This window comes from Synchiropus splendidus, chromosome 12, assembly GCF_027744825.2.
Source record: "Synchiropus splendidus isolate RoL2022-P1 chromosome 12, RoL_Sspl_1.0, whole genome shotgun sequence".
In the NCBI taxonomy this organism is placed as follows: Eukaryota; Metazoa; Chordata; class Actinopteri; order Syngnathiformes; family Callionymidae; genus Synchiropus; species Synchiropus splendidus.
In genome coordinates, this window is record NC_071345.1 from 21,363,981 (window position 1) to 21,376,748 (window position 12,768).

The 12,768-nt window shown below is 42.0% G+C and overlaps 1 protein-coding gene across 10 annotated transcripts in view; it reads right to left on the reverse strand.

Moving 5' to 3' along the window:
- Positions 1 to 1,743: 1,743 nt before the first annotated feature.
- Positions 1,744 to 12,768, reverse strand: part of LOC128768026 (adhesion G protein-coupled receptor B1-like) — a 157,600-nt gene continuing 146,575 nt past the window's right edge. For 3 of the 10 annotated variants that reach the window (XM_053880548.1, XM_053880549.1, XM_053880547.1), the window contains exons 30-32: positions 12,401 to 12,436; positions 12,080 to 12,238; positions 1,744 to 6,304 (exon numbers count right to left, since the gene is read on the reverse strand). In XM_053880548.1, coding sequence (XP_053736523.1) covers positions 6,110 to 6,304; positions 12,080 to 12,238; positions 12,401 to 12,436 — 390 coding nt within the window. In that variant the 3' untranslated portion in view covers positions 1,744 to 6,109. Of the gene's footprint in view, positions 6,709 to 12,079; positions 12,239 to 12,400; positions 12,437 to 12,768 lie in introns of all 10 variants that reach the window. The other 7 variants (XM_053880553.1, XM_053880554.1, XM_053880552.1 and 4 more) reach the window with 5 other exon arrangements.

Here is a 12,768-nt window from a genome sequence, read left to right on the forward strand (position 1 = left end):
TCACACCCTCCTGGCAGAACGTGACCAGCTCATGGCTGGCGGACAGGTGCTTCGCATGTGGAACCCAGGTAAGGGCGCTGGCCAATAACATTTCTTGATCGCCTGGTTTATGGCAAGAGCTCTTTGTCGGAGGAGGACATCCAGGAAGTCCAGGTCTCGGCGGCTGGACTGGATGTCCTAAGCTCTGATGAAGCACGGGTGGTGTGTGTGCGTGGCAGATGACCATGCGCAACTTTGTCGGAACGTAGCTGAAGGAGAGTGAGCGCCGACTTGTCATCGGGGCGCCCAAAACGGAGAACTCACTTTTCGGCCCTGTGGAGGAAGTGGTCAAGCTCATGCACGGGGTTAAAAAGTCCAAAGGACCTCTGTGGAAGCCCCCCCTCCAACCTACCCCAGCAGGTCAGCGGAGCGTAAGAGACCGCGCGGAGCTGACGGCAGTAGCAGCAGTAGCAGTAGCGGCAATAGCAGTAGCAGTAGCGGCAGTAGCAGCGGCGGTGACGGCAGGGAGCCGTCAAGAGCGGGACCTTTCCAGAGGGGCTCCGGACTGACCAGACCAGGTCCCTACCAGATGTCCGGGAGGTGGGACACCCAGGGAGCCGGGAACGTCACGCAATAGACCATAGAGGCAGAGGCTTCCCTGCACCCCCACCTGTTTTCAAGCACACTGGCAATAAAAGACAGAAGAAGTATGTTGGTGTCGACAGGATTTGGCCTTTTGGGACTCCCCAGGTCTGTTGGAGAGAGGCGTGAAGCTGGGTTTCATTCCACGTTATGTTCACGTGTTCACGGACGCGTCTCTAACAGCTTGGGTCAGGACAGTGTCGGAGGGACTTGGACAGGTTATGTCAGAGGGGCCAGTGGCTCATTCGGTGTTGGAAGGTGTGGTTGGCCCTACTCGGCCCCCACAAGGGGGGAGTTAGAATTGAGCTGTTGTAGTATTTCCCTGAGGTGTGGCTCGATCGGGCCATGCTGGGAGGAAACTAGTCCCTACGGTCTTCACCTAGTTGTGTCATCAAAAGCGAAGCCTGTTAGTGGGCGGAGCACATATGACATCGAAATGTTTCTTACATGAATGTAACTTCAGTGCTATGAATACATGCAAAGCCCTCTAACTATTCGCCCAGCAGGCCCTGTGATGTTGCTGAGTTCAAAAGAGGACGAGCAGCAGCTCACTGGGGGTTTATGGGAGAGGTGGAGCCTATCTGGGCGGAGAGTTAATCATTCGATTTTCAGGCACGAGGTGGGGTCTCTGAGTGGAGGTAACCAATAGCAAAGCCCATAAGACGGCTTCGCACGTTTTCATAGAACTGAAGTTACATTCAGGTAACTAATATTTTTAGTCACTGGGACTCTCTGACCACTTGATGGTTCATCTTGTTCCCACATACAAGCAGAAGCTGAAGCTTGCAAAGCCTTTTGTGAGTAGCATGAGGATCTGAACAAGTGAAGCTAAAGAGGAGCTGCAGGCTTGTATGGAGACCACAGACTGGGAGGTGTTCAGGGCTGCGACCAATAATCTGGGTGAGTATACAGACACTGTGACTTCATGGATCAGCTACTGTGAAGAGTGCATAGTTCCAACTTGCACCAAGGAGAGTTATGCAAATGACAAACCTTGGTTCACAGCTAAACTCAGACAGATTAGACGGGAGAAGGAGGCAGCTCGCAAGAGTGGGGACTGGAACTGCTACAAAGAGTTGAAGTATCGGTTTCAGAGGGAGTTGAAGAAAGCTAAGGCTGCATTCTCTGACAAATTTAGGCAGCAGTTCTCAGCCAATGACTCGGCTGCAGTGTGGAGAGGGCTTAAGGTGGTAACAAACTACAGGTCACATGCCCACAAGCTTGCTCTTGCACAGGACCTGAACAACTTCTATTGTCGCTTTAAGCACCTCTGTGGTCTCTCCAGCCCCCTGTTCCACTTTACTACAAAGGACTATGCTGTCTCTTCGTGACACATCTAAGACGAACGATGCCTGATGTTGAGCCTTTGCAACAGCCAAAGGAACAGCCCTTTGGACCAACTGGTACCTTGCAACTGCTTCAGGAGTCCTCTCAACAATGTCTTGATTAGACCTGATTTCTACTTCATCTCACTTGTTCCTGAGTTTCATTACTGATTTAAATGATTGTAGCTTGATTCCTGATGTTGAACGCTTAAAAATTAATAACTATCAGAAAATAATAATAATAATAATAATAATAGATTGTTTGTATATTGTACAATGGAAGTATATTGTAGATTGCATGTTGTATATGGCCACCTGTGATGATTTTTTTTTTTTCATAGTTTGCTGTCAGTGATCCTTCCCCATAAACAATTGCACATTTGCGTCCGGAAACAGAAACAAGGCTGGACCATGGTACAAATGGCAAGACTCAGCGAGACAGCTGTTATCAAGTTTATTCACACAGACATCGAAAATAACAACACACAAGAAGGATAACCAAGGAGGGCACTGGACTGGGAGAGAAACACACATACAGAACTGTGGTAGGAAACAGACAACGAACGAGAAGATCAGCACAAGCGTGCAATTGTAACAGAGGCGCAACAAATACAGCAATTCTACACGTTATACATCAGGCAATTGATCGCGTGCTTTGGAAAACACAGAATGGTCTAAAAACAAGAACAGAAAGTAACGCAGAGGTCAGGACTCATGTACGATAACAGAAGAAGAAACAGACGAAGGAGAACAAAAGGAATGTGGCAGTCAACACTTGCACGCAAATAATTACTGTACAAATGAAGCTCAAGCGCCAGGAAGTGTTGCACAAGGAATAACACAAGAGTACAGAAAGTCCAATCATCAATATGTGACAGTGGACGATCGGGCACAGGGGACTGGAGCCTTGACACTGGCGTTAGGGAGCAGGTGTTCTGATCAGCAAATGAGTGCTAGCCATTAGCCACGTGCCATTAACTGAGAGCAAGATAATGACAAGGGCAAGGAAGGACACTGCCAAAACTATCGGCAGATCATGACAGTTTCCACTGTGGAGCAGGACTGGAGACCCTTCGAGAGTGTCTTGCTGAAGTAGTAAACCTTATTTGTATCTTACCATAGTCTCCCACCACAGCCAAATAATGCTAAAATCACTCTTTCTTAAAATAACAAACACTAAATTAATGCTTCCTTAAAACAGGAATCATGCAACCCTTCAAATAGATCTAACATGCCAGTCTGCATTTCTTGGTAAAAATCTAGTATATAGATATAAAACACTGATAGCAATGAATCCTTAAAAAAAAAAAAAACTTTTGGTTCTCCTTATATACCTTAAGTGGTAGATAACCAAATCAACTGTCAGCATACATGGATCCTCGTCGACGTGAACGCCAGGCCGCGAGAGCGGACCAGTTGAGTTAAGGCATGCTGAGAGGCTGGATGAGGTTTCACATGATTGGAGTGATAGAAAATGCATTTTCTTTACAGTTAACAGCGCCATGCACAAGTAAAACAAAAAGGAAGAAGAAAAAAAACAAGGAACAGTCTTTAAACTCATCAATAGATCTGCCAGATGGATCCTGCCAGGATCTGACCACTGCTGGCAGGTATGCAGCACGGAGCTGTTGGAGTCACAATGACAGCTCCTGCGCTGCTTCATCACAGTCCATGCAAACCAGATGTCTTACACACATCCTCATAAGATGATGCATAGTGCGGTAATCTTCAAGAAATTGATAAATGTTTAGCCACATGTGAAAAGGTTAGGGAGGAATTCAGTGATTGAGGTTTTATTCCCACACTATTACTTTGGTGCTCATTGTTTTCAAAATTGGTGAAAGCAGAAAACTGTCAACTGTGATTTACCCAATGTATTTGGAAGAATGTCAATTTTAGTGTGAGATGGCCTTTGCATGACAAACTAGGAAAACTGCTTAGTCATTTGTACATCTCCAGAAACAATAATGCCAGTGTTGCGGAATAGCACAAATATGAACTGAGGCCTTTTCAGAAATAAGTTTCTAAAAGCCAATGAATCATAAATTGAGACAATTGAAGTTGGTGTTTATATTGTTATTGTTGTAGTTATAGATATCTCAAAATCTTCAGAGACTGAAGAGAGCTTTAAATATTAACGGGCGACACACAAGGAATTCAAACAGACAAAACATATAATAGCATATTAATTGTGTGATCTAGAACCACAGCATCATTGAAAAATACAATTTGATAGTTCTAAAAGAAAGAAGGTTCTAAAAACCCTTTTTTTACTTCTTTGCACTTCTCGTGTCATGATGATTGATGGTGTGGAATGGTATTCCGTGGAACCTTGGTCACACATAAACTCTCAGAGGAACTTTATTGGCCTTTATTGGGCGCAGGGAGGAGGTAAAACAAAAACAAAAAACAAACAACTGCCACACAATGACTTTTCTTTTTAATTTATTTTCTCTGGTGTTTCAGTCAACGACAGTTCAGACATAAAACAACTGAGGATAAGTCCCGGCACATGTTTCAAGAATCAGTATTTCTGTGTTTTTCTTTTCTTTCACTGCTGTTAACAAAAACTATTTCTTGAAATTGAAACTATTTGTGCAACATTATATTAACACATCAAGCTGAATGATCGTTGCTTCTTGCAGAAGAATATTTTGTTATCATTCAATTGCATGTAAAATCTTAGAAATTGAATCCCTGTTGTTTCATTCACTTTTCTGACCCTGGACTGTGTTGGTGAGAAGCAGTCGTGCTAGAAAGACCTGGAATGAAGCAGGATTTTACTCATTTCATCTGCAGTATCACTGTAGGAGTTAGCTGACATGTCGTCTGGTTTTGGATAGAATAAAAGCTATCGGTTCTACCGGTGTATAAACATTAAGGAAAAAAACAAAACTGGGCGGGAGGGTTCGCAATAGTGGTTAGTATGGCAAAAGCAAATGCCATGTCTTCCCTCGTGGCTTAATCCTTGCAAGCCTGAGTCACTGGAGCCAATCGTAGCTCACTGTTGACCCTGGAAAGGACAGTCAGACACAGGACACACATTCACAATTAACAATTATGAGCATGGCTCGTGTTTTGGGAAGATTTTGAAACCATTTTACCAATTACAATTTTATTTGAAATGACACACATATATATTGTGCTCAGAAAACTGTATATAGACAAAAGGACAACAGGGCTAGCGAATTGGCCAGGTCATATGAGTCACATGAGCGTAATTCAGGAGTTCACAGCAAGAGATTTCAAACAAGTACAGATCAGGACGAATGACAGAGTGAATATCAAAAAACATACACTGATAACATTGTCGAAGGTCAGTATCAGAATAATAATATTTAGAATAACCATACCCTTTAAGCACAGTAGGAAATATACTGTATGTAGAGGCTAAAAGTCACTTTGTAGAACTATAGAATAATTACAATGCTGTACAGCAGGACTCCGGGCGAGCCTTGTGCTTCTGTGAAGTCATCTTACTGGATCAGAACCTCTCCAGCCCATCAGTTTATCATGACTATTATTCATTACACACACAAGAACACGCTAACTATTGGCATTGGCAAACTGTTCAAAGTTCATGTAAGATCTACAGTAGACCTACACGAAGGTCCACACTTGTTTTGTACAGGGACCATGTTCGGTAGACCCTTACAGATGAGTGATGGTGGACGAGTGGCTGGAGAGGGTACAGGTTTGGTATTTTCCAGTATCTCTGACATGTCCATGAATAATGTTCTCACATACAATTGCTGTAGGCTCTTCTTCGCTTTCCTCACAGGTATGACACTGTGTAGCGAGTCAGCTAAAGAATGAGAGGCAAGGATAACCGAACGGCTTTGGGATGAGGCACAGAAACATTTGCCACCCCTTAACATGTCGCTTTTGCCGTAATCTTATTCCCCACATGTGATGCAGAAACAGCACCAACATATGCCATACAGGTAGTCATTTGTAGTTGTCCCAGCAATAGAGGCCAAGGCAGGGCCAGGGCAAATTGTTGACACAGTCCAAGAGGAGTTGTGGTGGAGACTCTCACACTCCCAGATGTGGTTTCTTCCAAATCAACATGGTCTGTATTAATGTTGTGTGATGTTCGTATGCTTGAGATGGATGGGTAGAAGTGATGGTGGTGTTTGTAGGACAGAAGTCACCCGACCTGCCTACACCTCTGTCTGAAGGTCCATGATCTCCTGGCCAACCAGAGGAATTGTGGCGCTACTCTTCTCCCACTCCACAGTTTGCATCTCCAGAGGTGATGGCACAACTGTCTCCAGGTCCTTCTTCACCCAGGATGGTGGGGAGTGTGGCTTCCGGATGCCCTCCCAGGCTCTCTTATTTGGAGTGAGCTGTTTGTCCTGTGGATGAGGACACAGTTTTACTTGCAGGTGTACTTTAAGTCAGCCAAAGAACATTGTTTTAGTTCAGTCATGAAACATGTCGGTAGACATAGGAATTTAGGTCCTTCAGTCCCACTATAATAATAAATACATGCCTCTACAGCAAGCAGTTGCTACATTTTCATGAGTCTCCAAGCACTTGTAATTTCATTCAGGTTAAATTAAAGCAAGAATGTCAGATGAATTAATGGAACATCATTTGTGGTCATCATTGAAAATTCTACTACAGTGAGAGCAAAAAGGAATTCATAGCCACCTTCGCACTGTAGGATCCCAATCAAATGGTTCTAGAAATTGAAGCAATTGAAGAGCTGGGTCTTTGAGTTGAATCAAAAAGTCTTGATAGATAGATCTTGTCACCTCTTCAACGTGTAAAATAAAAACAAAGCATTGTGGAGAGACTCTGGAGAACTGTATGTCATTCTATTTACACATAGTTGTAGCAATGAAGACACTGAATCAGAATTGTTTTATTCGCCCTAGCATTGCAACTGAGATATTTCAGACGTGACTGTGTGACTTGGATCAGATGTGCCATCAATACATGACTTGAGGTTTGTTCAGTATTTCATGTTGTCCTGATGTACACTGACTGTCATGTATTATTATTATATTTATGGATCATTTGTTATTGCTTGCTAACCATCATATAATAGTGAATCAACTGTGACACACAACTATTTGTTGATGAACATATTTTACTTATTTAGGGGACCATGAATAGTAACCCAAGGTTGACATTTACGGTGCTAGGACGGTGAAATGTGCCAAAGAACCATGGTCGTCCATTTATGTGTTCATGTGACCCCAAAAGAATCATTGGACTGATGATACACCACAGAGCAACTTTTTGATTGCTGCCAAATATTGTCTTGAAAGATGATGAACTGTGTTTTTTTTTTTTTTCTGTGAGGAGAAGGAACATGTATTTGCCATTCCTAAACACCACCGCTCTCTGGATGATTGAGATGGTGCAACCGCTGAATTTGTGGTATTGTGCAGCAAACATACACACCAAGGACACAGCCATGCGCAGCTGGATTCACAGAGATCCGCTCATGCCCGATCAAGGAGAATTTCCAAAGATCCTTCCTGATTGTAATTTGATGTCAGAATCTGATCATCTCTTCACTGAAGCTGAGAATGCTGCAATTTTGTCACATACTAGAACACCAACAAACTCCTATTGGATGAATAAAATGGAAACTTTTACGGACCCACAGAGCGAGAGAGAGAGTGTCTCCATTCATAAACAAGCACCTTTGATATTTAACTTAATATTTAACTGTTGCTTCTGCTATATTTACTGACCACATTGGAAGTGCATGCTTTCTTCTGCAACATGTGTCCATATGGTACATGAATAAATGCTCTCTCGCCGATCAGTGCTGCACTAGACCATGACAGTAACTTACATGTTCAGCATAATATTGCCAGCAAAAAGGACTTGCTCATGACGATTCTGCTGTTCGTCGTATTGCACTGTGGAAGTGTACAGTGAACATATAGCCATGATGCTAATAATCGCGCTAGTCATGTTAGCCAATGTATTGTTGTGAAAAACAGTGTTTGTACCGGACTTGTAAGGCATTCTTTGTGCTTCCCGCAGGTCTTGGTGTGTTATCAAATGTAGGCAATTTATTTTTGAGATGATAACAAATGTGCAAGTGTCCGTTACTCATTTCATTGCGTTAATCACAGTATGGTGTAGATATGACCAGCAAAACGGATTAGCTCCGACAATAGCCGCTAGCGGCTACCGTCCGCTACAATTTATCAGACAGAAAAATAGTCGATTCACTGTCATTTGCAATGTTTATGGTCAACTGGTTTGGACAAGTGTAATGTGTTATATCTCATGTTCTATCTGTAGCTGCTGATGTTGAGTCCTCTGATCTGCAGACCGGCTCAGATCTGGTGCGAGATGCGACCAGCGCCACATTTCATCATCCCTGGCGATTGTTCTGGAACTGATTGAAGAAGAATGGTTTCTCACTCTGACGTCTGTGTCTACAGACGTTTTGATGCTCATGCTCTGATCGCTGTTTGTCTGCTCCGTATTGAAACACATGAGTCATGATGTAATAAAGCCAGAGGAAAAAGACTGCAAATACGTCTTTGTTATTCAACAGCGCTGTAAACGATGGTCGTGCCACGGCTTAAATGAGAGCCGATGATCAGTAAATGTTCAAACCTCCCCCTTTGCTTCTTTCAGAAATGCGCAGTCGAAATAAAGTTTTATAATCTCGGTCCGTCGCTCTTGCAGCTGCCTCTTGCTGGATCCTGCTTCTCCTCACTGGCTGCATGATGGAGTTCGATCTCTGATGTTGAATGATAGATGCTTTTCGAGTTGCCTTTGCAATATATAAGCTGGACAGTGATGTGTATGTTGCCATTTGTGATTATATTTTTTGCTGTTTCGCCACAGTCTTTCTTCATAAACAAACATTATAATCATTTACCTGTAGCGCCGCTGAAAGCAAATATTATCATCTAACATAAAGCTGCTTTAAGAGTGAGAATGTGTTATAACTGCTGTTTTCTCACCTCCATTCATCAAAGAGTCACTGACAAGGCACTGCAACTAAATATGCAGTCTGAAATTGACATACATCAGCTACAAATTAGATGATAGTAGTGTAAAATTGAGTGACAACAGGAAAGGGCTCCTCCCGACGCTTCCATTAGGTGCAGGTAAACCAGCTCTCCAGCTTCAGTATCATTTAAAACATGCTGAGCCATTGTGTCACGGCTGAATGTTCTAATGTTGTCAGGCATCATCTAAGCATGTTCTCCCTAAAAGATGTGTGTCATAATACATGGGTGAAGTAACGAGAGAGGAATGGCAACCATCCGCGTGCAGGTATTCGCAGCGATACTCTTGACAGAGTATATCCTATGGCAAGTTTGAGTTGTTGCTTTCAGATTGAAGTGGTTTGGATAAAAAATGATGCATTACAAGGTTTGAACTTTGCACTCCTCTGCATCATGATGTACCTCATGGCTGTATATGGGAACGAAATTTTAAGACCAATGTTGTATGCACAGAAAACACAGTGCATCCTCTTCCTAAATATGTCTTGGTTGTCTAACCACTTAAAAATTCAAATTAACTGATCGATGACCAGATGGCAGCAATGTAAATATGAGTTGAGTGAGTGACAATATGAGTGACAATGAACTAAATAATAATGTGGACAACTTCCCACCAAAGACCCACCAAAAGACATGAACGTCTTCAGCTTAATAGATGAACAAAATTTTTTATGTTAATCATAATGAATGAATTAACTGTCCATGAATAAAGAGTAACAAGATGAGGAAAGAAGGAAATTCCATAAAGGGCAAATGCATATTAAGACTGGCCAGGTGATAAAGGACTAGGGCAGGGCAGTTCTACAATCAGACAATATCGAGGAACATTTATGGTCCTTCTGGATTATCTGCCATCACCCTTTTTCTTTACTGAACACGGGCCTACCGACTACTCTCCTTCCTCACTACTAGAGGTCAGGGCTGGTTCTGGATCTGACTTATTCAACTTCAGAATTGGACCGGTCATTTGTTGTTAGCCACCAAGCTAGCCTGCAGGACTGACAACTAAAGATTGTTCATATGATTTGATATGTACTTTCTTCACTGCACTCTGGAAGGGTTAAAAAATGTGTAAAATAATTTAGCAATACATAGCGATTCTAGCTTGCCCTAATTCAGTATTGCTTCTGCAAATCCTCCGAATCGATTCGCCACCTGACCAGTTGGAGGTAACCTTCATATTTAACCGAGAGAAGCTGCACACAACCAAAGAACAGCAACGCAAAAGAACGTGGAGAGAATCTGGAGGACGTTTGTGATCATACTTGTAAACAAGTTTTTAAGAAACAAAACTCTTAATCACAGTGGTGGTTGATAAGGCTGTGAGCCAGCTCGTTAGATTCAGCTGTGCAGATGAGACATTTCAGATGTAACTTGCATTTTATCAGCAATCTCAAGATTTAAAGTTAGGTGCTTCAGCATTTCACTTTCTATTGGTCAAAACAACAGTTTTCAAAGTGATTTTATTCCGTGGAGTGGAGACTCAACAACATCACCACAACATAAACATAGTGTTGCGAAAAGACTCACAGATATTAGCGACTCCATACTCTTCAACTGACTGCTGATAAAGTTATTATCAGTCCGATGTGAATCAGAATACTGGGAGATTAAAAGTGGATGCTGGAGTCAGTCCACTGATGTGCACACATTGACCCAAGCAATCTCTACTTTCTCTCAACTTTATGGAACTAGTATTAAACACAAAATGATACTTTACTATGGGAATCAAAACTCTGTTCCTACACTTGAGCATGTACATGTAGATGTAGATGCAGTTCTTCAACAAAAAATGTACATGTTCACCCTTAATGAAGGTTCGCGTTCATGTGTTCATGTTCAAATCTGATATTGTTAAAAAAAAAAAAATGATGAGGTTCATCCATACTACCAAGAGGAAATAAATTCATGCTCTTCAGGCTTAGAAAAGTACTGTCAATATATATCAAAGCCTTTGAGTTAGATTCAACGTTAATTGATACTGAATCGAATCACAACCTTCAGAATGTAAATCGAATCAGGAGGTTCATAGCAATACCCAGACCTAGAGTACACCGGAAAAGTACACATCTACATTTGTTGAGTGGAGATTGCTCACATGTTTGTGTTGTTATACGATTCTCACATTTCATTTTGCTTTCATTTCTAGCTTCTATAGTTTTATATGCTTCAACAATCGAGAAACTCAAAATTGAACAAAATGATTTTTTTTTAAGTCTCTCTTAAGGACTTGGTATGACTAAGAAAATGACTAAGAAAAATGACTAAGAAAAGAGAGGGTTAAGACAAGCGTACACCATGAAGCAAAGATAGGAAAAGATGATGGGGCATAATATGTAAGACTGTGAGTATAGGACAGATACTATGAAAAGGGAGGATGAGATATGTATGCTAAAATACACAAGAAAAAAGTAAACACACTAAGAGATGACAAGAAGAAAATGCAAGTAAAAAGATTGAAATTTAGTTAAGTCTGGACACACAAGATGGGAGAAGTACACGAAACAATTCATAAAGATGAGAAGATTAGCGTAACAAACAATGGCAGATGAGTCTGGCGAATGGAAAAGCTGCAATGAAAAAAAAAATTGCATGATGGGAATGTCAAAAAAATGTGGAGAGATAAAGGAAGAAGCTCGTTGGGAGGGGAAGAGACAAACAAATGAGGTGAGATGAGGATAAAGTTTAGAGCCTGCCTGAATTGCTTAACTTGATATTGAAAAAAGAAGGGAAAAATGTAAACAAACAATTGCAACTCATATTCAAGATAAGAATTTCGGGACCTATGAGATGGACCTGTGCCTGACATGTATATAAAATCATCTCTGAACAAACGTGAATAACAAATGGGCACTTAGAGGCACATGGAAAGTAAGTGGGGCAAGGGAATGAAGGAAGGCAAAGGAAAAACTAGAGGAAACACTTTTGAAGTAAAGCATTTTTAGGAACTCGAAGAGTTCATATTAAGTTTCCAACACATGGCAGGCAACTTAATGGCAGAGTGACAGACAAATTTCAGGTAGATTCAATTAACTTAGAGTATCATTAATTGACTGCTATAATGTAAAGGACCTCGAAAAATTCTGATATTGGGGTTGTGGGGACGGGCAAGAAAGGGAAAGGATTAAAGGTCTTTACACTCAGGTTGGTCTTGTCGCTGCAGGTAGAGGACACACTCCATCTTTTTGTAGATGTGCCATCAACAGTTGAAGACTCTCTATCCTTGTCAGCACTGTGAATCTTCTTGCTCAGGTCCTGAAACATGTCCTGGTGGCGTTTCCGGGTGTGCATTATCTTCTACACAGGGACATTGCACATGACGGACAAAGTAAACAGCAAAGGCCACCATCAGTTACACTGGTTTCTCTCATCTAAGACCATTTTTACTCAGAAACTGATGCCAAGAGCCAGAGATCAGAGCCAAGTACCTCCTTAGTGCAAAAACAGGACTAAAATTACCTCAAAGTCAAGCTCCGCATATCGCGATTTTCTTCTCTGGGGGAGGATGAGAAAGAGAGATAGTGAATGTGTAGCTCATGATAATTTGTGTGAGATGAGCAGAGAGGTGTGCCGTAGACATCAACAGAGACAAGGTTTGTGTGCGAGTGTGTGTGTGTGTATGCGTGAGTTTATTCCCTCCATCAGTGTTCCATCCATGTTGGCTCAAGTTTGTCATCAACAGATTGTGACCTAAGGACCTTTTCGTGATGTCTTACCTAAGGCCTAAATGTGACCTTCGGGTTTTTCTGTTGCCATGGCATCTGCTGTCTCACACACCATGAATTACACATTTTTTGCCCCAAAGTGAGGAGATGCCAGCTGGAAGA